At 41.9% G+C, this 27688-nt stretch overlaps 1 protein-coding gene across 1 annotated transcript; it reads right to left on the bottom strand.

The window, feature by feature from the left end:
- Positions 1 to 5333: 5333 nt before the first annotated feature.
- LOC139543251 (opsin-5-like) lies at positions 5334 to 25494 on the bottom strand. The gene is made up of 6 exons (XM_071349500.1): positions 25223 to 25494; positions 10176 to 10263; positions 8202 to 8364; positions 7918 to 8045; positions 7386 to 7720; positions 5334 to 7194 (listed from the first exon to the last, which is right to left on the bottom strand). The coding sequence occupies exons 2-6, from the start codon at positions 10261 to 10263 to the stop codon at positions 6718 to 6720; spliced, it is 1191 nt and encodes a 396-aa protein (XP_071205601.1). The 5' UTR covers positions 25223 to 25494; the 3' UTR covers positions 5334 to 6717.
- Positions 25495 to 27688: the final 2194 nt, after the last annotated feature.

Genomic DNA, 27688 nt, shown 5'->3' with positions numbered 1-27688 from the left:
CCATCCCTTACATATTTTATGGTTCGACAGGAAGACGAAGTCATGGGATTATAAACCGTTCCTTCTCCCTTAAGGTGACCTGACCTGACCTCAACGCCCTTGATGCCTAACATGGAACCCAAACCGGTTGTGCGAGTGCACCACCGTGCATAAATGTATTTTGTCCCCCCACACCAAACGCGATCACAACAGGCAGGTTAAAATATCAAAACAAACTCTGAACCAAATATATTAATTTGGGGACAGGTCGAAAAGCATTAAACATTTATGGCAATTTAGCTAGCTAGCTTGCACTTGCTGGCTAATTTGTCCTTTTTAGCTAGCTTGCTGTTGCTAGCTAATGTGTCCTGGGATATAAACATAGAGTTACTTTACCTGAAATGCACAAGGTCCTCTACTCCGCCAATTAATCCACACATAAAACAGTCAACCGAATCGTTTCTAGTCATCTCTCCTCCTTCCAGGCTTTTTCTTCTCTTGACTTAATATTGCGATTGGCAACTTTCATAAATTAGATGCATTACTGCCACTGACCTTGTTCATCTTACAGTCACCCTCGTGGGTATAACCAATGAGGAGATGGCACGTGGGTATCTGCTTCTATAAACCAATGAGGAGATGGGAGAGGCAGGAATTGCAGCGCGATCTGCGTCAGAAATAGAACTGACTTCTTTTTAAGCCCTTGGCAACGCAGACACTCGTTGGTGCGCGCGAGCAGTGTGGGTGCAATAATTGAATAATATAGATTTCAAAATGTATTTTGCAATGCACGCGACGCGAGCGATGTAGTCAGCCTATAACCCAAAGCTCTCCACCCGTATCACCTATAGCACTCCCGTGACTGCCTCCCCTCCACCCAGCACATTCCAAAGCCATCTGGCCCCTACAGATAACCATTAACTTCTGATGTAAAAACCAGTCTCTATCACTCCTCAGATACTATAGTATTACCCCTGATGTATCATGTCTCTAGTATAACAATGTTCCAAGTTTAACCCAGAACCTAACACACTGATACTCCTACACACACACACTACATATGCTCACACACACAAAACACACAGGCATATTGATGCCACACACATACACACACTTTCACTCTCCACAGGCGCTGCTGCTACTATTGCCTAGTCACTTTTACCCCTACCTACATGTACATATTACCTCAACTACCTCGTACCCCTGCACACTGACTCGGTACCGCTACTCCTTGTATAAAGCCTCGTTATTGTTATTTATTGTGTCACTATTTTTATTTACAAATTTTCTTACATTTTAAGTTGCTAATTTCTACCAGCATGTTAAATGTGCAACCAGAGGGGGAAAAAACTCGAGACCACCTTTACTCCGCAGAGACGCATGTAGTTGAGGTAATATGTACATGTAGGTAGGGGTAAAAGTACAAAGCTCGCCCTCCATTTGGCAAATCTGACCATAATTCTATCCTCATGATTCCTGCTTACAAGCAACAATTCAAGCAGGAAGCACCAGTGACTCGGTCAATAAAAAAAAGTGGTCAGATGAAGCAGATGCTAAGCTACAAGACTGTTTTGCTAGCACAGACTGGAATATGTTTCCGGGATTCTTCCGATGGCATTGAGGAGTACACCACATCAGTCACTGGCTTCATCAATAAGTGCGTCGATGACGTCGTCCCCACAGTGACTGTACGTACATACCCCAACCAGAAGCCATGGATTACATGCTACATCCGCACTGAGCTAAAGGGTAGAGCTGCCGCTTTCAAGGAGCGGGACTCTAACCCGGAAGCTTATAAGAAATCCTGTTATGCCCTCCGACGAACCAACAAACAGGCAAAGCATCAATACAGGACTAAGATCAAATCGTACTACACCGGCTCCGACGCTCGTCTTATGTGGCAGGGCTTGCAAACTATTACAGACTACAAAGGGAAGCACAGCCGAGAGCTGCACAGTGACACAAGCCTACCAGACAAGCTAAATTACTTCTATGCTCGCTTTAAGGCAAGTAACACTGAAACAAGCATGAGAGCATCAGCTGTTCTGGACGACTGTGTAATCACGCTCTCTGCAGCCGATCTGAGTAAGACCTTTAAACAGGTCAACATTCACAGGCTGCAGGGCCAGACGGATTACCAGGACATGTACTCCGAGCATGTGCTGGCCAACTGGCAAGTGTCTTCAGACATTTTCAACCTCTCCCGGTCTGAGTCTGTAATACCAACATGTTTCAAGCAGACCAACATAGTCCCTGTGCCCAAGAACACTAAAGTAACCTGCTTAATGACTACCGACCCGTAGCACTCACGTCTGTAGCCATGAAGTGCTTTGAAAGGCTGGTCATGGCTCACATCAACACCATTATCCCAGAAACCCTAGACCCACTCCAATTTGCATACTGCCCCAACAGATCCACAATCTCCATTGCACTCCACACTGCCCTTTCACACCTGGACAAAGGGAACACCTATGTGAGAATGTTATTCATCGACTACAGCTTAGCGTTCAACCCCATAGTGCCCTCAAAGCTCATCACTAAGCTATGGACCCTGGGACTAAGCTATGGACTAAGCTATGGACGCTGATCCTCAACACGGGGGCCCCTCAGGGGTGCGTGCTCAGCCCCCTCCTGTACTCTCTGTTCACTCATGACTGCACGGCCAGGCACGACTCCAACACCATCATTAAATTTGCCGATGACAACAGTGGTAGGCCTGATCACCGACAATGACGAGACAGCCTATAGGGAGGAGGTGAGAGACCTGACCGCGTGGTGCAAGGACAACAACCTCTCCCTCAACGTGATCAAGACAAAGGAGATGATTGTGGACTACAGGAAAAGGAGGACTGAGCACGCCCCCATTTTCATTCTTCAGGGCTGTAGTGGAGCAGGTTGAGAGCTTCAAGCTCCTTGGCGTCCACATCACCAAAAAACTAACATGTTCCAAGCACACCAAGACAGTTGTGAAGAGGGCATGACAAGCCTATTCCCCCTCAGGAGACTGACAAAATTTGGCATGGGTCCTCAGATCCTCTACAGCTGCACCATCGAGAGCATCCTGACCGGTTGCATCACTGCCTTGTATGGCAACTGCTCGGCCTCCGACCGCAAGCCACTACAGAGGGTAGTGAGTACGGCCCACTACATCACTGGGGCCAAGCTTCCTGCCATCCATGACCTCTATACAATGCAGTGTCAGAGGAAGGCCCTAAAAATTGTCAAAGCCTCCAGCCAGCCTAGTCATAGACTGTTCTCTCTGCTACCGCATGGCAAGCGGTACCGGAGCGGCAAGTCTAGGTCCAAGAGGCTTCTAAACAGCTTCTACCCCCCAAGCCATAAGACTCCTGAACATCTAATCAAATGGTTACCCAGACTATTTGCATTGCCCCCCCCCCTTTTACTTTGCTGCTACTCTCTGTTATTATCTATACATAGTCACTTTAATATCTCTACCTACATGTACATATTACCTCAATTACCTCGACTAACCTGTGCCCCCGCACATTGACTCTGTTCCGGTACCCCCTGTATATAGCCTCACTATTGTTATTTTACTGCTGCGCTTTAATTACTTGTTACTTTTATTTTTCTAAACTGCTAAGTTGGTTAAGGGCTTGTACAGTAAGTAAGCATTTCACTCTAACATCTGTTGTATTCGGCGCATGTGACAAATAAAATGTGATTTTTGATTTGATTTGCATTGTTGGAAAAGGGCTTACAACGTTAACGTCTACACCTGTTTTATTCGGCACGTGACAAGTAACATTTTATTTGATTTTCTCCCTAGCACCTGTCAGAATAATGTATTTTATGTCTATCATATTTTAGGATTCACAGCTTTTGGAGCTAACTAATGCTCTCAAATTGTATCGTGATGTCGACAGCAGATGAAGGTTAAATTAGCGAAGGTTAAATTGTCACTATTGGAATGAACTGCTCTTGGATCTGCTTAACAGAGATTGCCATAGGCAATTAATGGAAAACGGTCATCGACCGGGAACGCTAACCATCCCAACAGGAACATTTTATATTCAGTCATGTTGATACAGGCAGTGGTGGAAAAAGTACCCAATTGTACCTCAAAAAACTACTTAAGTAGTACTTTCAAGTATTTTTACTTAAGTACTTTACACCACTAGAAGTCACACAATAACAGCTGTTAATCTTGCAACGTTTATTGTCATGTCACAGCAGTGTGTAGGAAGGAGATTCCAAGATGTGGGAAGTGTGCAGGAGGGTATGGGACAGAGGATTGTGTAGTTTCGGTGGATAAAGATGTATGTGTCAACTGAAGGTGTGCCCATGTGGCTGGGGATCGGATGTGTCCGGTGCGAGAGACAGGTTGAGGTGGCTAGAGTCAGAGTAGTGAAGAACATGTAGTATGCTGAGGCAGTGAAGAAAGTAGAGGACGATGGGTCAAGGGTGAGTAGTAAATCTGTGCCAGCACAGAGGGATAGGCCAACGAGTGATATATGCTTCAGTAAGGTTGGCTTCTTAGCGTTCATAGCAATGGTCAACAACTGTACTGCAGAAATGGAACGTAAATCACAGAAAATGTATGTTGTGGTGGCAGCTGCAGAGATGTGTTTGGGTATACAAGATTTGACTTCAGACGAGTTACAGGGTGTGTTGAGTGGTGGTGTCCCATTCTCCCTGGTCGTTGGCATGGTGCAGGAGCAGATAGGGTCAAGGTAGTGGAATTAATCGATTTAAAGTCGATTTAATCAACACTTGCATTAGTCCCTTCATTTTGGTGATTGGCGTTTAGGCGGTGACAACGAAAAGGCAGCAGACACATCACATTGTGTCTATGTAGAGCAAGGATATTCAACTAGTAGGAATAAACCACCTGATTATTAATATTCATTTGATAATTTGTTTGGAGGTTTGGTGATTTGAGAAATGTGTTTTTATAACAAGAACATTTTAAAACACCTTGCACTTCAGGGGAGGCAAACATTTAATGTTTAAAGAATCCTGAATACACCTGACCTGTGGTTTATTTTTTTTTATTTTTTTCCCATCCTGGTCATACGTCTAAGCCATGTCAAAATATGTAGAATTGCAGGGAATTAGCTTTAAAACAGTAACATTTTCCATCTAGGGCAATGAAATTCACACAGCAAATCTCACGCCAAGCCTTCTTCAAAAGTTTGCAGCCGTGAAAATGTTATTGAAAAACAGAGATGGTTAATCTAATCTCATTAAACTACGGCACATGATATCTGTCATGTCACAAATAATGACTTTACCTTACCTGACCCACAGCATGCAGGCCTGAACCTCCCTGCCCATCAGAACAGGTATGTGACAATAACTCTAGTATGAACTCGTACCCAGACGCAGAGAAACACAGCAGGCAGAGGTGAGGGTAAATCCAGAATGTTTACTGAAGTATTCACAGAAAAAACAACAAAGCAAGTGCACATGAGTACAACACAAAACAAGACAAGAGGCCTGAGCAACCGGCCCAGTTCCATAGAGGAACCTAAATAGTCCTAAACTAGGTGAACCCAGTAATCCTAATCAGGCTCACATGGACACTAGAAACATAAGGATGCCCTCCTGTGGCAGCCTCAGGGATAACACTCCATGATGACCTCTAACCTGTGACAAGGTAGGCCTATTTTGATGGGCCGTTTTGAAACATGACTTACACTTCAAACAATTATAACCACGTACCAGACTGGTAGTTTCCATATTGTTTCTAAAATTAGCTAATTAAAGCAATTTCCTCATATTTGTTTCACAGTTTTAATAAGGACATCATGATGAAAATATAGCCTGGATATGCTCTCTTATTACAAATACACATCAAAGCCAACAGCACAACAACACAATGGTCCGAAGGGAAATCCAGAGCAAGGCCTGCTTCACAGCCCAGTACTATCAACAATATATTAGAAATAATGTCAGGAGAAATTTTGCCAAGGCCTCTCTCTACACTGGCACGGTATCACCAGACGAGTTTAGTGATTAGCTATAAGATTTTCATATCGCCCCCACTACACGGATGTGAACATTGCATAATGTGTGGGATCATTGGGCTCCTATTTCCTTTGGTTCTGTCTCCTTGCTATGTGATTGTCCTGGATAAATCCACTGCACTTATAACAATAAATGTTCTCTTTTATAAATATATTTAAATATTTCAGTTAACAATTTTGTCCTTAGGCATCTTGTACAACTTAATGTTCTTTGTTGTTTGCATTGACCAACTTGTTTGCTATGGTGAGTGAGACGGAGTACAACAGCTGCTGACGTACAAAAACATTTCAAGAAGTATGTTTTTTTGCAAAATATCCAACCTTGAAGCTGTGGTCCTTTGGCAATGACCTTGGTCAGAACAGAATGGACTGAGGTTCTCCCTATAGGGATGCTGAGGCTGGCTGCAGCTTGCTGTAATGCCAATAATGGCTATCTGGAATGGAGGCATTAACAAATATTGCACAAATAAGCGCCAATACCAGCAACTCGGCCAGCTAAAAACATATGTATGTTTGGGGGGATGGAGGCCACAGGAAAATGCATGCACTGTTTTGTAGCGGAGGCAAACGCTGATGAGGCATGATGGGCCAGTCTCTCACAGATACTGACATCTTGCCCTTTGTGCTTAACTGAATTCCACCAATCCTTTTTGCCATTTTACTGTCTCCCATCCTGGCCATGTCTTTCCACATGGCCATCTCCATCCCTGCCTGAATGATTAGGGTAGGATACAGTTCTGATTCACTACTAGAGGAAAGGAGTCTGTTGTTTAGCAGAGAGTTGACTGATAGTCGCATTGCTGTAGGTGGAGCCTGACAGTATTCGGGCAGTCCTCTGGGGTGTGGTCCCTGTGTGGCAGTGTGCTCCATCCTCGGCACAGTACAGACATGCCCTGTGGCTCTCTGGCTGTCCGTTTGAGACACTCATGTCCTTGTTGTTTCTCTGGGATGTGGATCCAAATGGGTCTTTCTGTTCAGGCCGGGGGCTGCCCCTGCAGATCCTATTGCGGAACGTGGATGTGTCTCGACAAAGACACTTGCGGAAGTTTGGTTTGCAAAGGAGGTAGACCATAGGATTGTAGATGGTGGACGATTTGGCAAAGATGGCCGCCAGGGCGAATGCAGTAGGAGGCACCAGAGTGGCGTCACCAAATGCCGCCCACATGGCCACTATGGCGTAGGGGCTCCATGCACCCAGGAAGCCGATGCATACTGCTACTGACAACTGTTGAAAAACACACACAATATATAAACAGCCATAAATATTCAATATCACTTGACTTAGTCGCAAGATATAATGCTTTATAACTTTGGCACAGACCCTGCAAACTATACAAGTCTAACCACACACAAAATTACATAATCCCTGAGCTGTTGTTGTTGTGAACTGGACTGCTGACACAGGGATACTCTGACCTTGATGATGAGGGCGTGTGCGTTGGTGGTCTTGGTCTGGGGTGACACATGCTGCTGGACGGCCTGGTGAGAGCCGCGCACCGTCAGCAGGATGAAGGTGTAGGAGAGGAAGATGACGGTGCAGGGCAGAGCGTAGGAGAAGAGGAACAGGCAGACGATGTAAGACAGGGCAGACAGCTCGTAGTTGGGTACGTGCCAGTCAATGCAGCAGGCAGTGCCATAAGGCTCGGGCCCGTAGTGTCCCCAATGTGCCAGGGGACCGATGGCGAACACAGAGGCATAACACCACACTGCCACCACCAGGAAGCAGGCATGGGATGAGGAGAATTTATTGCCTGAGGATGGAAAATGGGACAGAGGGGAAAAGGAAGGAGGAGAAATTAGCATTTTGACATAAGATAAAATAGTGCTTTATTCATCTCGAAAGGGCACATTAGATTGCATCAGTTTTAACAGACTACTTCACCATCTCAGAGATTAACATACAACAAAAAATTAAGGTTAGATTATATCCCAATGACATCTAACTCACCATAGTAAGAGAAGCAGACTTTGAGGCAGCAGATGGAAGAGAGAGCTGTGAGGTTGGTCAGACTGCACAGACCAAACAGAACCCCACACATAGCGTAAAACTGACAGGTGATCTCATCAAACAGCCACCTACACAGTGGGGAGAGATAAGAGAGTTAGACAGAAGAAAGTTTTCACTGAGATATTTAGTCATTATCATTGCAGCATAGAATAACGATGATTTCTCGATAATGCCCTAGGGTTTTTTTGTTCCATGAACAAGAAGAAAGAAAGAATATCAAATACTTGTGAGCGAATGCTGAGGGAATGGCCAGAGGGAATAAAGACAGGGTCATCCCAAGGTCGCTGATGGACAGGTTTATGATGAAGAACTCGGCCGGCTTCAAGGACAATCGCTTACGATACGCAACAAGCAGCAAGATGCCATTCCCCAGGAGAGACAGAACACCTAGAAGAGAAAGAGAATGAAATATGAGGGGAAAAAAAGAGAATGATAACTACAGTGCATTCTGAAAGTATTCAGACCCCTTGACTTTTTCCACATTTTTTTACGTTACATCGTTATTCTAAAATATATATATATATTTTTTAAATATCCTTAATCTACACACCCCATAATGACAAAGCAAAAACTTTTTTTTTTAAATTTTTGAGAACCTGAAACGAACCTGAAGGTAACACGTTCATCTGTACAAACAATAGTACGCAAGTATAAACACCATGGGACCACGCAGCCGTCATATCGCTCAGGAAGAAGACGTGTTCTGTCTCCTAGAGATGAACGTACTTTGGTGCAAAAAGTGCAAATCAATCCCAGAACAACGGCAAAGGACCTTGTGAAGATGCTGGAGGAAACAGGTACAAAAGTATCTATATCCACAGTAAAACAAGTCCTATATCAACATAACCGGAAAGGCCGCTCAGAAAGGAAGGAGCCACTGCTCCAAAACCGTCATAAAAAAGCCAGACTACGGGTTGCAACTGCACATGGGGACAAAGATCATACTTTTTGAAGAAATGTCCTCTGGTCTGATGAAACAAAAATAGAACTGTTTGGCCATAATGACCATTGTTATGTTTGGAGGAAAAAGGGGGAGGCTTGCAAGCCGAAGAACCCCATCCCAACCGTGAAGCACAGGGGTGGCAGCATCATGTTGTGGGGGTGCTTTGCTGCAGGAAGGACTGGTGCACTTCACAAAATCGATGGCATCATGAGGATGGAAATTTATGTGGATATATTGAAGCAATATCTCAAGACATCAATCAGGAAGTTAAAGCTTGGTCGCAAATGGGTCTCCCAAATGGACAATGACCCCAAGCATACTTCCAATGTTGTGGCAAAATGGCTTAAGGACAACAAAGTCAAGGTATTGGAGTGGCCATCACAAAGCCCTGACCTCAATCCTATAAAACATTTGTGGGCAGAACTGAAAAAGTGTGTGCGAGCAAGGAGGCCTACAAACCTGACTCCGTTACACCAGCTCTGTCAGGAGGAATGGGCCAAAATTCACCCAACTCATTGTGGGAAGCTTGTGGAAGGCTACCTGAAACGTTTGACCCAAGTTAAACAATTTAAAGGCAATGCTACCAAATACTAATTGAGTGTATGTAAACTTCTGACCCACTGGGAATGTGATGAAATAAATAAAATCTGAAATAAATAAATCTCTTTACTATTATTCTGACATTTCACATTCTTAAAATAAAGTGGTGTTCCTAACTGACCTAAGACAGGGACTTTTTACTAGGATTAAATGTTAGGAATGGTGAAAAACGGAGTTTAAATGTATTTGGCTAAGGTGTTTGTAAACTTCCAACTTCAACTGTAAGTAAATCATGAATTTTTGTTTCTTATATTTAAAACATTTGCAAACATTTTGAAAAACCTGTTTTGGCTTTGTCATTATGGAGTATTGTGTGTAGATTGAGTGGGGGGAAATTATTTTATCAATTTTAGAATCAGGCTGTAACATAACAAAATGTGGAAAAGGGGAAGGGGTCTGAATACTTTCAGAATGCACTGTAAATAAAGACCTAAACATAGAGGAAGAATTAGGAATATGTCAAATCAGGGTATATATCCAGGCATAAAATCATACAGTACTCTTAAGAATGGATGAGGGTAAATGCCTTGACGCTTCTATCTGATCTGTATGTGGCTGTGACTGGCTCCCCTTAGCTGGAATCAGATTTACCCAAATGTAAGGACTGGATCAACAGTGAGTAAATTTGACCCATTGACAGGGAATAGGAACTCACAGAATATGCTGTAGAAAGTGCCCATGAGGAAGTCAAGCTCCTTTGAGATTGTGGAGACAAACAGGGTTGTGTCTGAAGCATTTCCCATCTGGAGAGGACAGAGGAGTGTAACGGTTAGTCAGAAAACAGTAGTGCAGTTAATTGTATTAATTATGTAATTACGTTGTGTTTGCCAGAGTTAATTACAGACACAAGTTCTCTCTGAATCATCTAATTTAATAATCAGTAAATGAGTGACAAAGGAAAAATCAGAGGAGAAATGAACAGAAAATGGAAGTGAGAAAGTAGCATAGCAACAAATGCTTCCCTACACTATTTGTTGTTGTTATTAGCTCTACAGTTGTCTGCTTTTGATAAGAAAAAAAAGGGAAAAGATGGAAATACATAGATTTTAAAAGAATGAATTGGCCTAACATATTTTTTCAAAAGGGCCCTACTTTCTGGCTAATCTAATTTAACTGCTCCGGAGAGACAAATAGAAGCCAAATCACACCGTTGAAAACCATGCACCATAAATGTATTTACAATAAATATATTTGCAGAGACACAAATTGTGCCAAGATTTTGGACTGTGGTTATGCAGAGAGCTGTGTTGAGCACTGAATCAAGACACTGCCTGTACTTTTGCGAGTTTGAATGTGTGCTCTTCACCCAGCAGCTGCTGGTTTGTATGTGGCGTATATTGGAGTAGATGTGTTAAGGAGGCTGTATTATTATGTTATATGCTGCAGTTTCTGCAGAGTGGATGGCATATACTATAGGAGGAGTGTTGTTAGATAAAGACCAAGATTCTGTGATAAAGGCATGCATTTGAAGCGGTAGAAAGGCACAACAGAGGGAAATATAGTTGGAGAGATTGAACGTTTCACAGCAGATACGGTGGCACCTAAAAATGAATGCCCAAAAAGTCTGAGTATCTCACTGAACCCAAATATCCCACAGAGAAGATTAGTAATGAGAGAGACAGAGAGGGAGATTGAGATAAATGGGAGCTTAAAGTTGCTCCAGAGAGCGTTGAGCAGATGGTAAATCTTATTTTTTTTCTACCGTGCACACACACTGATGTTATATGATACCCAGAGGTTATTGGACATGTCTGTTACGGTTGATGTGAGGGATGTTGGAGAAGCCTGCAGTCCCTCTGCTAATAAAGCCTGTCTAGCAAAAGTATTATATCAGAGACACACGTTATGAGTCATGCAGAGGAGCTGGACAGAGCCAGTTCAGAGACCCTAGCTGTCCACATGGAAATGCTTCCTGCTGAGGAATTGAGTTTGTATTATGCAGACAGAGAAAAGCGAAATAAAAAATCTAATTAAAGCCAGGAAATAAGAAAAACACAAAGGGTCTTGAACACCACTCGTGTTCTGAATGGGCCTCCCCGTCCTCCAGAGGCTCTAATCTCCCTAGACATTCATGGCCCTCAAGCATCCCTCCTTATGTAGGTTACGAAGTTTGCTTATTTTTCTAGTCCATATTTAGTAACCAAATGAATAAGGCTTGATTGGCTATCTATAAACAAATTATTAACAGTTTATAAGCTACTTATAAACCCTTTATAAATTATACCCTAATGTAAAGTGTTACCAATGTGTTTGCATGATGATGAGGGTGTAAGTGTGAGACAAGCCAAGTGTGTCACATCTTATGTGCAGACAGATTTTCTCTAAACGAGAAGGCAGCAATGCATTGCACATTACAGTATGGTTTTATATGCAACCCAACACAGTCATCAAACTAAATCTGCTACCTTATTTGACGTGCCCAGGGAACTTTGTTAAAAATAAACATTTAGGTCAACATTCATTCAGTCATACAGAGAGAGTCCTTGAACCTGTAGCCATGCTCCAATAAGTATTTCAATACCTTACACAGCAAGATATACAGTACCAGTCAAAAGTTTGGACACACCTACTCATTCAAGGGTTTTTCTTTATTTTTACTATTTTATACATTGTAGAAAGTAGTGAAGACATCAAAACTATGAAATAACACATAAAGGTTTTTTGTTCTTAAAAATTTCCAGATTGACTGATGTCTTAAACAACACAACTGAAATAAATTCCACAAATTAACTTTTAACAATGCACACCTGTTAATTGAAATGCATTCCAGGTGACTACCCCATGAAGCTGTTTGTGAGAATGCCAAGAGTGTGCAAAGCTGTCATCAAGTCAAAGGGTGGCTACTTTGAAGAATCTCAAACATAAAATATATGTTGATTTGTTTAACACTTCACTATTATTGTACAATGTAGACAATAGTAAAAATGAAGAAAAACCCTTGAATGAGTAGGTGTGTCCAAAGGTTTGACTGTTACAGTAGTTCTACCACCACAACTCTAGGAAATATTAATCATTTATTACAACATCGGTGCCGTAGAAGCAAGGCTATATAACATAGTGATGCTCAGTAATTGAGTCTGGTTGGAAGCGCTCCACAGAACTCATTACTCCTTGCATTTCCCCTTGACCTGAATATCAATTTCCAGTAGAGTGACTTGTCATTATGTTTCACATGATTACATAACAACCCTATCCGATATATTCAGGTACATGTAGGCAACAATGTTACGTGGGTGCTTGACAGACATTATCAAATGGGTTGGTTGTCTGAATTTACTGATCATGTCATGACAACACATGGAACTGCTGGTGGTTAATGTACCTCAGTCATATTTCAGATGGGTACTTGAGCCTGGTGTAAATGATCCATGCCATAACCATTAACATCACAAACAGGTTTTCTTTATTGAAACCGCACAAAGAACAGTGAGTTCACATCGTTGACCTACTTAACATATACTGTGTAAAATAACAGGATGTTAGCTGCCCCCCCCCCCCCCACAGAAAAAGGAGACTTGAAGGGTGTTCCTTTATTCTTCTTTCAAAGAAATAGACAGCCCGGCTTTGCTACTCAAACACACACCAATAAGAACTACGTTATGATACTACTTCAAAATGACCCTGACATTAATATTTCAGATTTTGTTTTTTGATTTCATGCAAACCAAACCTCTTGGTACTTTTTTAACATGTTGAATGTAAATTGGAAAGCTTCGTTACAGACCAATGTGTGTCATCACTTTCAAACAAACCATCTTTTCCACTGACAGCGCTACAGTGGATGTTCTTGTTCTACTCGCTGTGTTTTTCCAAGAAACAGGCATGCTCACTAGTAACAGTACATGAGTACCAGAACACCCTCGTGTGTGTGTGTGTGTGTGTGTGTGTGTGTGTGTGTGTGTGTGTGTGTGCGTGTGCGTGCGTGCGTGCGTGCGTGCGTGCGTGCGTGCGTGTGTGTGTGAGAGAGAGTATGTGTGTGAGTACAGCTCATGCGTGATCATGTGTGTGTGCATCCATGAATGCTTGTCACCACATTAGAAAGCTGCATTACCACTAGTTGACCGGCTGAACTGCGACGTTGGTCAACTGTGGCTAATCTGTTTTTTGTGGGACCAGCTGAACTGTGCCAAAGATAATGTGTCTTTGAGTTCAGTTGAATAGCTGCTCTGGTCAGCTCTAGTGTACTGGGTGACCTGGATAGTGACAAACAAAGACTGTGTCCCAATTGGAACCCTACTCCCTATTTAGTGCAATACTGAGCCCTGGTCAACAGTAGTGTACTATATAGGAAATAGGTTGCCATTTGAGACGCTTCCACAGATCCAGTTTAGATGTCCAAACTTAGATGGCCTGCACACATATCAGAAGTCAATGATTTACAATTGACACTACTGTGTTATTTTTAATACTGTATCTATTCCGTCATGTATCTCCCTCTGTGCATGTGTCTCTAGTCTCTACCTGTTTGAACACAGTTAGTAATGCTCATGAGTGCAGGCAGTGGCGACATGCCCATAGGGGGCACCCTCAGATTTGTACTGTTTTAAAAATGTTTAGATGTTAATTTATTTACTAAACTTCATTTTTAAGCCCATGTTTTATCATAATTATTTATAAAAAGATCTGTTAGCTGTATTTTGCGGAGGGGAAGTTTACCGAATTCAAAATTGATTCAATAGTTTTTTCTCTCACCCATCTACACACAATATCCCATAATGACGAAGTGAAAACATGTTTTTAGAAATGTTTGCTAATTTATGGAAAATTTAAATACAGAAATATATAATGTATATAAGTATTCACACTCCTGAGTCAATATTTTGTTGCTACACAACCATTTAAGTCTTGACATAGATTTTCAAGTAGATTTAAGTCAAAACTGTAACTAAGCCACTCAGGAACATTCAATGTCTTCTTTGTAAGCAGCTCCAGTGTATATTTGGCCTTGTGTTTTAGGCTATTGTTGTCACGACTTCCGCCGAAGTCGGCTACTCTCCTTGTTCGGGCGGCGTTCCGCGATCGACGTCACCGGCTTTCTAGCCATCACCAATCCATTTTTCATATATCCATTTGTCTTGTCTTGTTTCCATACACACCTGGTTTTCATTTCCACATTCAATCTACTTGTATTTAAACCTCTGTTTCCCATCATGTTTTGTGTGTAATTGTTTTATGTCATGTGGTGTTAGTTTACGCGCTTTACTTTTATGTTACTTTTTTTGAGCGCCTTTGATCTATATAGTGCTCTCGTTTTTGGAACTTTAATAAAAATGTGCCTGTTCATTATACTCTGCTCTCCTACACCTGACTTCGCCTCCAATACACCATTGACAATTGTCCTGTTGGAAGGTAGATTCATCTGCCAGTGCCTCTAGGATTTTGCCTGTGCTTAGCTCCATTCTGTTTCTTTTTTATCCTAAAAAACTCTACATACCCATAACATGATGAAGCCACCATTATGCTTGAAAATATGGAGAGTGGTACTCAGTATTGTGTTGTATTGAATTTGCCCTAAACATAACACTGTATTCAGGACAAAAAGTGATTTGCTTTGCCACATTTTTTTCAGTATTACTTTAGTGCCTTGTAACAAACAGGATGCATGTTTTGGAATATTTTTTCACTCTGTCAATTAGGTTAGTATTGTAGAGTAACTACAATGTTGTTGATCCATTCACAATTGTCTCCTATCACAGCCATTAAACTCTGTAACTGTTTTAAAGTCACCATTGGCCTCATGGTGAAATCCCCCAGCGGTTTCCTTCCTCTCCGGCAACTGAGTTAGGAAGGACATCTGTATCTTTGTAGTGACTGGGTGTATTGATACACCAGCCAAAGTGTAATTAATAACTTCACCATGCTCAAAGGGATATTCAATGTCTGCATTTTTATTTTATTTTACCCGTCTACCAATACAGTAGGTGCCCTTCTTTGTGAGGCATTGGAAAACCTCCCTGGTCTTTGTGGTTGAATCTGTGTTTGAAATTCACTGCTCAATGACGGGACCTTGCAGTTAATTGTATGTATAGGATACAGAGATGAGGTAGCCATTCAAAAACCATGTTAAACACTTATTGCACACAGAGTGAGTATATGCAACGTATTATGTGACTTGTTAAGCACATTTTTACTCCTGAACTTATTTAGGCTTGCCATAACAAAGCGGTTGAATAGTTATTGACTCAAGACATTTCAGCTGTTCATTTTTAATTAACATGCAAAGATTTAGAAAAACATTATTCCACTTTGACATGGTATTCCACTTTAACTAGAAATGTCACTCGTACTGTGTGATGGTCTTGACTCGGGAGATAACTGGTGGGATTAGTGCCTGTTGTAGCATGGTGGTGGCCATGTACAGTCTGAATTACATTTGAGGCGTTTGCCGTATACATGAGCATGTGAGCGGTGACACGATTATACTTGCAGAGCATGCATATGAAAAAAAAATACCTTAAAACTGTGTTTCCATCTAGGCTAACTGCTAAGTAAAGAGCTTAACTTCAGACGGTAATCATATGATACTGTTCGCCTGGATGGATCAATGGATCAAGCCAAAGCCAGTTATGATCACAATTCAAAAACAGAAGTGGTGCATCACATGCATGTTGTTGCCTTTCCACGTTAAAGAATCAGCTATCCAAATATGTTGAATACCACATACTGCCTCACACACATGTCACATGTGTCACCATCTCCCGGGTGGCGCAGTGGTCTAGGGCACTGCATTGCAGTGCTAGCTGCGCCACCAGAGTCTCTGGGTTCACGCCCAGGCTCTGTCGCAGCCGGCCGCAACCGGGAGGTCCGTGGGGCGACGCACAATTGGCATAGCGTCGTCCGGGTTAGGGAGGGTTTGGCCGGTAGGGATATCCTTGTCTCAGTATGTAAAATGTAATAAAATGTATGCACTCTACTGTAAGTCGCTCTGGATAAGAGCGTCTGCTAAATGACTAAAATGTAAAAATGTCACATCCTCAAAGTGGGCCTCTGGAGATGCCTTGAGGTCGTGGGAGTGAGCTGAACCGCGCATGCTCTCCATGTAAAAGCGCACTCAACCGACCCAGGGCTGACAAGTAAATGTCACCATAATCCTGCGGTTTCAGTTTCCCACAACGTTCTGACGACTTAACAGCATAACTCTGGTTTGATGCTCTGTGCTGAACAATATATTTATCAGCATGTACTGCCCACAGCTAATGTACTGTCATTTTGGGGGGGAGGCACCCATTCCTCAGAGTTGGACTGTACTGTAGATATATGAAACATTTAGATGCAGTAAATGTAGTTGCATTAGTCATGAATCTAAAAATGACCTGGAGATCAACCCTTTGGTTGCCCAGGATGCATGTGCCTTGATGTCTGCACCAATTTGTAAGTCGCTCTGGATAAGAGCGTCTGCTAAATGACTTAAATGTAAATGTAAATGTCTCTTTCAAATTAGATAATTATAAACACATGATCTGCATGGGCTTTGAGACCTAATGCCTTATCTTACCAGTCCTCAAAAACTGCCTCTTCTCATACCACTGAGTCTCTCTCACATTTAGGCTACATCTCACATCTGAATATTCTACATGGCTTCTCCTCCACATTAGCATGTGAACTTATTGGTCAATAGTCTTGTTGTCATAAATTGCATATCAAGAAAAGCAGAGGGCTTTGAAGTGCTTTCATCCACGAAAAGCTCCTTAAAATGAAACTGTGAAAAGCTCCTTAAAATGAAATGAGCAGTGAGTTAGAAAATCTTTTGCATGGAGGCAGAAATGCTCGGGCCCGCCCGGCTGTTATCAATTGAATGAGTTAGAGGAATGACTCAAAATAAAAATAGGGACCTGAATAAACCTCGAAGAGACTCTTACCAATGCATTACATCAGAATTGGATTTGAGGACCACAAAACATAACTCAATGCCATACAGAATTGATCCGTGTACTCCCTCCACAAAGTAAATGTGTTTCTACTGTAGGATTCCACGACTTCTCCTTGGTTTCTAACTGGAAGTTGATGACAACTACAATAGTTTTATCCACCTGTCCCACACTATCTTTGCAGAATTCAAAAGTACACTGTTTTACTTTCATTATTTGGTATTTTATGAATGAATATGATGGCTTAGTTTGTTGTTGTCATTTCATGTCTGAGTTTGACCACTTTGCCAATGAAAGTCATTAAAATAATTGCCAATATCAAAAGGTTTTGTGATGAATGAGCCTTCTGATTCAATGAAAGAAGGAGTTGAATTCGTTTTTCTTAATTTCATTTAGTACACCAAAGCATTTTTCCATCAAAAATGATATACAGTGGGGAGAACAAGTATTTGATACACTGCCGATTTTGCAGGTTTTCCTACTTACAAAGCATGTAGAGGTCTGTAATTTTTATCATAGGTACACTTCAACTATGAGAGACGGAATCTAAAACAAAAATCCCGAAAATCACATTGTATGATTTTTAAGTAATTAATTTGCATTTTATTGCATGACATAAGTATTTGATACATCAGAAAAGCAGAACTTAATATTTGGTACAGAAACCTTTGTTTGCAATTACAGAGATCATACGTTTCCTGTAGTTCTTGACTAGGTTTGCACACACTGCAGCAGGGATTTTGGCCCACTCCTCCCTACAGATCTTCTCCAGATCCTTCAGGTTTCGGGGCTGTCGCTGGGCAATACGGACTTTCAGCTCCCTCCAAAGATTTTCTATTGGGTTCAGGTCTGGAGACTGGCTAGGCCACTCCAGGACCTTGAGATGCTTCTTACGGAGCCACTCCTTAGTTGCCATGGCTGTGTGCTTCGTGTCGTTGTCATGCTGGAAGACCCAGCCACGACCCATCTTCAATGCTCTTACTGAGGGAAGGAGGTTGTTGGCCAAGATCTCGCGATACATGGCCCCATCCATCCTCCCCTCAATACGGTGCAGTCGTCCTGTCCCCTTTGCAGAAAAGCATCCCCAAAGAATGATGTTTCCACCTCCATGCTTCACGGTTGGGATGGTGTTCTTGGGGTTGTACTCATACTTCTTCTTCCTCCAAACACGGCGAGTGGAGTTAGACCAAAAAGCTCTATTTTTGTCTCATCAGACCACATGACCTTCTCCCATTCCTCCTCTGGATCATCCAGATGGTCATTGGCAAACTTCAGACAGGCCTGGACATGCACTGGCTTAAGCAGGGGGACCTTGCGTGCGCTGCAGGATTTTAATCCATGACGGCGTAGTGTGTTACTAATGGTTTTCTTTGAGACTGTGGTCCCAGCTCTCTTCAGGTCATTGACCAGGTCCTGCCGTGTAGTTCTGGGCTGATCCCTCACCTTCCTCATGATCATTGATGCCCCACGAGGTGAAATCTTGCATGGAGCCCCAGACCGAGGGTGATTGACCGTCATCTTGAACTTCTTCCATTTTCTAATAATTGCGCCAACAGTTGTTTCCTTCTCACCAAGCTGCTTGCCTATTGTCCTGTAGCCCATCCCAGCCTTGTGCAGGTCTACAATTTTATCCCTGATGTCCTTACACAGCTCTCTGGTCTTGGCCATTGTGGAGAGGTTGGAATCTGTTTGATTGTGTGTGGACAGGTGTCTTTTATACAGGTAACGAGTTCAAACAGGTGCAGTTAATACAGGTAATGAGTGGAGAACAGGAGGGCTTCTTAAAGATAAACTAACAGGTCTGTGAGAGCCGGAATTCTTACTGGTTGGTAGGTGATCAAATACTTATGTCATGCAATAAAATGCAAATTAATTATTTAAAAATCATACAATGTGATTTTCTGGATTTTTGTTTTAGATTCCGTCTCTCACAGTTGAAGTGTACCTATGATAAAAATTACAGACCTCTACATGCTTTGTAAGTAGGAAAACCTGCAAAATCGGCAGTGTATCAAATACTTGTTCTCCCCACTGTATATCTTTCATAATACAGTTTCTTATTATTTTTGTTCAGTCACATAATTTCTTAATTTACAGTTTGCCAATCAGCTGTGCAGCCAGACTTATTAGCCACTCCTTTTGCTTAATGTCTCTCAACCATGAAATGTTTCAATACATCTTCAATCCATGGAGCCTTAACAGTTCTAAAAGTCAGGCATGCACCTATTAAGAAACTATCAATAACTGAAAGAAACAATTTCATAAATGCATCAACTGCAGCGTCTGGATGCTCCTCATTACACACATCAGACCAACAAATATGTTATACATCTTCAGCATAGGAATCATTACAGAACGTTCTGCAGTATTGGTAAAAATGTGATCAATAAACGTGGAATATGTACAGTACCAGTTTTTCTTTATTTGTACTATTTTCTACGTTGTAGAATAATGGTGAAGACATCAACACTATGAAATAACACACATGGAATCATGTAGTAACCAAAAAAGTGTTCAACAACTCAAAATATATTTTATATTTGAGATTCTTCAAAATAGCCACCCTTTGCCTTGATGGCAGCTTTGCACACTCTTGGCATTCTCTCAACCAGCTTCACCTGGAATGCTTTTCCAACAGTCTTGAAGGAGTTCCCACATATGCTGAGCACTTGTTGGCTGCTTTTCCTTCACTCTGCAGTCCAACTCATCCCAAACCATCTCAATTGGGTTGAGGTCGGGTGATTGTGGAGGCCAGGTCATCTGAAGCAGCACTCCATCACTCTGCTTCTTGGTCAAATAGCCCTTACACAGTCTGGAGGTGTGTTGTGTCATTGTCCTGTTGAAAATCAAATGATAGTCCTACTAAGCGCAAACCAGATGGGAGGAGATAAGAATGTGCCGTAAGCTCACTCCAGAGCTAGCTTGAAATGTTGCCAATGGAGTTAACGAATTCGATCCTTTTCTATAGGTCAACTGGTCCGTACATTGTCAAGGAGGATATGTGTTTGCGTTCAGAGGCCCACTGGTTAAAACCCAGTATTGGAACAGGGACAGCGGAGGAAGCTAGTTTCCATTTATCATCATTGACATCCATTGTTTGGTATGATTGTGTGCTTGTTATGTGTGAAGGCTCCTTATCTTAGCTATCTAAATTATCCTGCTTTGTTATGTTAAGTAACTTTGATAAACATTCAGATATGGCAGTTGATTGTCCAATTGATTACGAAAGCTATACCGTTGACAATGGGTTATAAGAACATTGAGTCAGTATTTAGGAATATTAGTCCTGCTTGGTGTTGCTTTTTGTGACATACCCCCCTTACCCCCTGGTCAATTTTCACTGGCTGCGCTGCTCCTAAATGAATAGTTTAGGCCTACTAGACTTGCTTCCATTTCCTCTGTTACATCTCCGTAAGAATTCCTAAAGGATTTCTGACGTCTTGACAAATAGAGTTAGCTAAGACAGGCTAATGGGCATGTGAGTGTTGGAGAGCCTTCCTAAGACTACTCTGCTCCCATGGGAAGGAGAACAGCCCAGAGGAATGCAAATAAATGTTTTCGCTGCCCCAGCTACTCATGTCATCATCATCACTGTTCTGCCTCAAGATTCCCCTCCCCCTAACCATATTACGTAATCACCCTGTTATTAACTAATAATAACACTACCACATGTACTACATGGAATATCAAATGTCATTGATTTACTAATGGGCAAATCTCACACTGTAAACTGTCCTCATGGGTTGTCTCTGACACCATTGGTAATCAGTGGCTCCGCTAGTAGGCTATATAGCCCTGATAACCTGTTGTATTTGTATCTTTATATGAGTAACATACATTTAACTTCTACAAAGTTTCAACGCTTTTGCTTAATTAAGAAAAAAGATTAGACCTCCTGAACCAGTGCCCACTTTTCTTTGGCAAATCCTCCACATTGGGGTCCCTGAGAGGTAAGAGATGGCTTTTTGTGATATTTTTTTTTGTTCCTAGTCAGGGCAACTACAGGTGTTATGCAGCATTCAGTTACTTAGCCTCATTCACAGCCAGTTCGTATGTAATGGTTTGATTCGTGTTTGTGAGCAAACATTACATAGGACTGCAACATGCTACTGTTACTGACATCAACGATGCTCAAATCCATAAAAATCTAAAAGCTAGTACTAACATGAAGTCTTTTACTCTTTTATATATGCAATCCACAAAAGTGCCCTCTTAAGATTTTAGCTTAGATATACAGTACCAGTCAAAAGTTTGGACACCTACTCATTTCAAGGGTTTTTCTTTATTTTCACTATTTTCTACATTGTAGAATAATAGTGAAGACCTCAACTATTAAATAACAAGTATGGAATCCTGTAGTAACCAGAAAAGTGTTAAACAAATCAAAATATATTTGAGATTCTTCAAAGTAGCCACCCTTTGCCTTGATGACAGCTTTGCACACTCTTAGCATTCTCTCAACCAGCTTCACCTGGAATGCTTTTCCAACAGTCTTGAAGGAGTTCCCACAAATGCTGAGCACTTGTTGGCTGCTTTTCCTTCACTGTGCGGTCCAACTCATCCCAAACCATCTCAATTGGGTTGAGGTCAGGAATTGTGGAGGCCAGGTTATCTGATGCAGCATCACTCTCCTTCTTGGTCAAATAGCCCTTACACAGCCTGGAGGTGTGTTGGGTCATTGTCCTGTTGAAAATCAAATGATAGTCCCACTAAGCGCAAACCAGATGGGATGGTGTATCGCTGCAGAATGCTATGGTAGCCATGCTGATTAAGTGGGCATTGAATTCAAATCAAATTTTATTGGTTACATGGTTAGCAGATGTAAATGCGAGTGTAGCGAAATGCTTGTGCTTCTAGTTCCGACCATGCAGTAATATCTAACAAGTAATCTAACAATTTCAAAACAGCTACCTTATACACATAAGTGTAAAGGAATGAATAAGAATATGTACATATAAATATATGGATGAGCGATGACCAAACGGCATAGGCAAGATGCAGTAGATGGTAAATTCTAAATACATTTTTTAATAAATCACAGACAGTGTCACCAGCTAAGCACCCCCAAATCATAACACCTCCTCCTCCATGCTTCACAGTGGGAACTACACATGCAGAGATCATCCGTTTACCTACTCTGCATCTCACAAAGACATGGCGGTTGGAACAAAAAATCTCATTTGGACTCAGACCAAAGGACAGATTTCCACCTGCCTAATGTCCATTGCTCGTGTTTCTTGACCCAAGCAAGTCTCTTCTTATTACTATTGGTGTCCTTTAGTAGTGGCTTCTTTGCAGCAATTCAAGGCCTGATTCACTCAATCTCCTCTGAACAGTTGATGTTGAGATGTGACTGTTACTTGAACTCTGTGAAGCATTTATTTGGTCTGCAATTTCTGAGGCTGGTAACTCTAATGAACTTATCCTCTGCAGCAGAGGTAACTCTGGGTCTTCCTTTCCTGTGGCGGTCCTCATGAGAGCCAGTTTCATCAAAGCACTTGATTGTTTTTGCAACTGCACTTTAAGACATTTTCAAAGTTCTTGAAATTTTCCGTATTGACTGACCTTCATATCTTAAAGTAATGATGGACTGTTGTTTCTCTTGCTTATTTGAGCTGGTCTTGCCATAATATGGACTTGGTCTTTTACCAAATACGGCTATCTTCTGTATACCACCCCTACCTTGTCACAACACAACTGATTGGCTCAAACACATTAAAAAGGAAAGAAATTCCACAAATGAACTTTTAACAAAGCACACCTGTTAATTGAAATGTATTCCTCATGAATCTGGTTGAGAGAATGCCAGGAGTGTGCAAAGCTGTCATCAAGGCAAAGGGTGGCTACTTTGAAGAGTCTCAAAATATAAAATATATTTAGATTTTTTTAACACTTTTTTGTTTACTACATGATTCCATATGTGTTATTTCATAGTTTTGATGTATTCACTATTATTCTACAATGTAGAAAATAGTACAAATAAAGAAAAACCCTTGAATGAGTAGGTGTGTCCAGACTTTTGACTGGTCCTGGAAATCATTTAAACATCAACAGCATTCAGATTACAGCAGTATTATATACACTATGTGTTCAAAACATGAAGCACATTGTTCTTTCCATGACAGTCTGACCAAGTGAAAGCTATAATCCCTTATTGATGTCACTTGTTAAATCCAATTCAATCAGTGAACGGGAGGAGAGGTTAAAGAAGGATTTTTAAGCCTTGAGACAATTGAGACATGGATTGTATTTGTGCCATTCAGAGGGCGAATGTCGTGTGTATCAAGATATGGACACCCAAAGGACATCCAGCCAACTTGACACAACTGTGGGAAGCATTTGAGTCAACACGGGCCAGCATCCCTGTGGAACGCTTTTGACACCTTGTAGAGTCCATGGCCCAACGAATTGAGGCTGTTCTGAAAAAAGGGGGTCCAACTCAATATTCCTAATGTTTTGCACACACACACCACACCCCCCCTGTGTGCCCTGTTCCTCCTCTCCCTCTCATACATTCTCTATCCAGGCGCATCTAAACATTTCCATACATACTCCATCTCCATCTGTCAATAAACACAAACTCTTTACTCCCCAGGCCTATAAATACACAACCTCAGTCAAACAATTTTGTGAAATAAATAACTCGGTCTAACACACCAGACTCGGTCTAACACACCAGACTCGGTCTAACACACCAGACTCGGTCTAACACACCAGACTCGGTCTAACACACCAGACTCGGTCTAACACACCAGACTCGGTCAAACACACCAGACTCGGTCTAACACACCAGACTCGGTCTAACACACCAGACTCGGTCTCATTTAGGACCGCTTTCTGGAGTCTCTTTGCATTTCCAATGTCTCCATTTCTCTGTGTGTTTATACCAAAGTCCCCTGTGTAGGTTAGACTCCATGGTACTGAATGAGCTTTAGAGACGAGCAGATATCAAGGGTAACTCAATATCAAGATCTACTGTGTAGTTCACTTCCCTGACCTAATGTCTGCCTTCATTTGATGCAGTTCTTGGAAAATGGTCAATAAAGCCTTGAGTTTATCTTCCATCATTATAGCTTTGGAAACCAGGGATTTGCCAGAGTGCCGATTCACATAATGGACTTTTATAAGCTGTAGCGGGAAGATGCAATACATTATTTGTGATCTAAACAAAAGTTCAGCTTGACACATGAGGAGAAGGGGTGACATTGTTGCCTTAATCTAATCAGTAGAGACCCACAATGCAGAACATTTCAATCTAAAACAGTCATTTAAATCTACTCCAGATAGTGCTTCAACCTTGTTAGATAGCCTCCATGTACAGAACATATACACATAAATGGACACATACAACACTGCTGTCACACTTTTGAATGCTGCTTTTTCAGCCATTTCCCTGACAACAACATCACATCAGGTGATGTGTCAAATACACTTAAACAGTAACAAACTAACCAATATAACATCTTTGAGAGAACACAAGTGCGGGAGACAGACATACAGACAGAAATGTAGAGACAGAGACATGCAGACAGTGTGAGGGTAAATATGACAAATGACATTCTCTCTACGACATGTGTAGTTCCCCTATATCAAATGTCATGCCTGAACACTATCCCTACACTAAAATAGTCCAATAAAATAACATCAACTGAAACTTGTAAGGTCATGTAGCTGCGTCAACAACAGTGATCCCCATGAACCAAACCTGTAATCCTCTTATCCCCAACACTGAACTGAAAGCAAACAGACAGAATCCTCCATGCAGCCATTCCCACAGCCTCCCTTAAAGCCCCACACCATGCAGCCCCATACCATGTCTGCCTATGGTACCTACCTTCCAGGGAGTAGATGTGTGTCCTCAGATAAACTCATGAAGGCCGGGTGGAGAGCCAGGATTGCATTAACAGACACACTCACTCATTCATTCATACATACAAAGACAGACAGTACATTTGCCTGCACACATTTCCTTGGCGATGCAGTGGGTCATTGTAGTGCAGCCAGGAAGAAAAGGCCAGGGTGATGCTAATGTAACCAGAGAACGAGAGAGAGAAATCAGCATAACACTGACTGGGAGGCTCTGAGTGTCACTGACGAATCAAAGTACCACCGTTCCCTTACCCCTCTCTCTCCCTCCCCTATACACCTCTCTCTCTCACTCTGTTCCTCCCATCTCTCGCTCTCTCTCTCTCATTATTTTACTGACTGGCTCTCTCTCCCCCTCTTTCTCTCTTTTCTGTCTCTGCCCCTCTTCTTCCCCCGCTCTCTCCCTCACCCTCTCTCTCTCTTTCTCGCTCTCTCTCTTTGTCCCCTCCCTATCTGTTTACCACTCGGTCTCTCTGTGTGAGGGCATATTTTCTCTGTTTATCTCTCACACACAGCCTTTCTTGTTTTTAAGCACCACAAAATGCCACCATCAGACAAACTATAAAATTCCGCAATCAGTAAATACCTATTTTAAATGCGTGCTTGACATTAACATCTGCAGAAATGAATTAACAATATTGAAAAAAGTGATATACCATTCATTGTTTGTTACTTGACCATACAAAATTGACAAACACTAATATCTCATGTCAGTGCCTCAAAACTGAAACATAACTAAACACAGGACAACGAACTAGTCACTGAACAGATACATAACAGAAGCTACTTCTGCTTGATATCAATCAATAGCATCACCATAAAACAAAACATTATGAATATCCTTTCTATTCTAACATTATTCTTTCACTAATAAGACAGTCACAGGTCCAGGATGGAGGTGGTCATGGCTGGCCTGTCCCCATCAGCGTCGCCCCTCTCTGCTGCTCGTCTCATGTAATCAAGTCTCGATTTGCTGAGTGATTCGCCAGACTCATAGAAACACAAAACAAACCTCTAAACCATTTGCTGTGTGCGTATGTGTCTCTTACATTTTATGCCAGAGGACAGACACTTCATAAACTGAGAATATAGATGAGACCAGCTGCAAGCTGAGCCTGACAAAACTGTCTGTCCAGAAATCCATGTATCAGATACACAGTGCCTTCAGAAAGTATTCAGATCCCTTGACTTTTTCAAAATATTGCTACGTTAGTCTTATTCTAAAATGGATTCAATAAAAAAAATCCATAGCAATCTACATACAATACCCCATAATGACAAAGCGAAAACAGGTTTTGAGAAATGTATTGCAAATGTATAAAAAAATAAAAACCTTATTTACATAAGAATTCAGACCCTTTGCTATGAGACTCAATTGAGCTCAGGTGCATCCTGCTTCCATTGATCACCCTTGAGATCTTTCTACAACTTGATTTGAGTCCACCTGTGGTAAATTGAATTGATTGGACATGATTTGGAAAAGGTCCCCAAGAACATAGTGGGCTCCATCATTCCTAAATGGAAAAAGTTTGGAACCACCAAGACTCTACATAGAGCTGGTCGCCCAGCCAAACTCAGCAATCGAGGGAGAAGGGCCTTGGTCAGGGAAGTGACCAAGAACCCGATTGTCACTGTGACAGAGCTCCAGAGTTCCTCTGTTGAGATGGGAAAATCTTCCAGAAGGACAACCATCTCTGCAGCACTCTAGCAATCAGGCCTTTATGGTAGGGTGGCCAGATGGAAGCCACTCCTCAGTAAAAGGCACATGACAGTGTAACGGCTGTTTTCCTCCTCTTCGTCTGAAGAGGAGGAGTAGGGATCGGACCAAAACGCAGCGGTTGATGAATACATGAAGATTTATTAAAGCAAGACGAAACACGAAGAACACTTGAATAGATTACAAAATAACAAACGACGTAGACCGACCTGAACATAAGAACTTACATAAACACGAAGAACGCACGAACAGGTACAGACTAGCACAAACGATACAGTCCCGTGTGGTAACAAACACAAACACGGAAGACAATCACCCACAAACAAACGGTGTGAACAGCCTACCTTAATATGGTTCTCAATCAGAGGAAACGTCAAACACCTGCCCCTAATTGAGAACCATATCAGGCAACACATTGAACCCAACATAGAAACACATAACATAGACTACCCACCCAGCTCACGCCCTGACCATACTAAACACATACAAAAACAACGGAAAACAGGTCAGGAACGTGACAGACAGCTCGCTTGGAGTTTGCCAGAAAGCACCTAAAGGACTGTCAGACCATGAGAAACAAGATTATCTCGTCTGATGAAACCAAGATTTAACTCTTTGGCCTGAATGCCAAGCGTCACATCTGGAGGAAACCTGGCGCCATCCCTACGGTGAAACATGGTGGTGGCAGCAGCATGTTATTCAGCGGCAGGGACAGAG

This window comes from Salvelinus alpinus, chromosome 17 (genome assembly GCF_045679555.1).
Source record: "Salvelinus alpinus chromosome 17, SLU_Salpinus.1, whole genome shotgun sequence".
Lineage (NCBI taxonomy): Eukaryota > Metazoa > Chordata > Actinopteri > Salmoniformes > Salmonidae > Salvelinus > Salvelinus alpinus.
Note: the sequence above shows the minus strand (reverse complement) of the source record. Positions and strands in the feature narration are given on the sequence as shown.

Bases quoted from the DNA above. Each gene is read 5' to 3' on its own strand.
- LOC139543251 (XM_071349500.1), bottom strand. From the start codon at position 10,263: ATGGGAAATGCTTCAGACACAACCCTGTTTGTCTCCACAATCTCAAAG. The intron at 8,365-10,175 runs GTGAGTTCCTAT...TTTCTCTTCTAG, and splicing joins CACTTTCTACAGCATATTCT to GTGTTCTGTCTCTCCTGGGG. The intron at 8,046-8,201 runs GTATTTGATATT...CCCACTGTGTAG, and splicing joins CCCTCAGCATTCGCTCACAA to GTGGCTGTTTGATGAGATCA.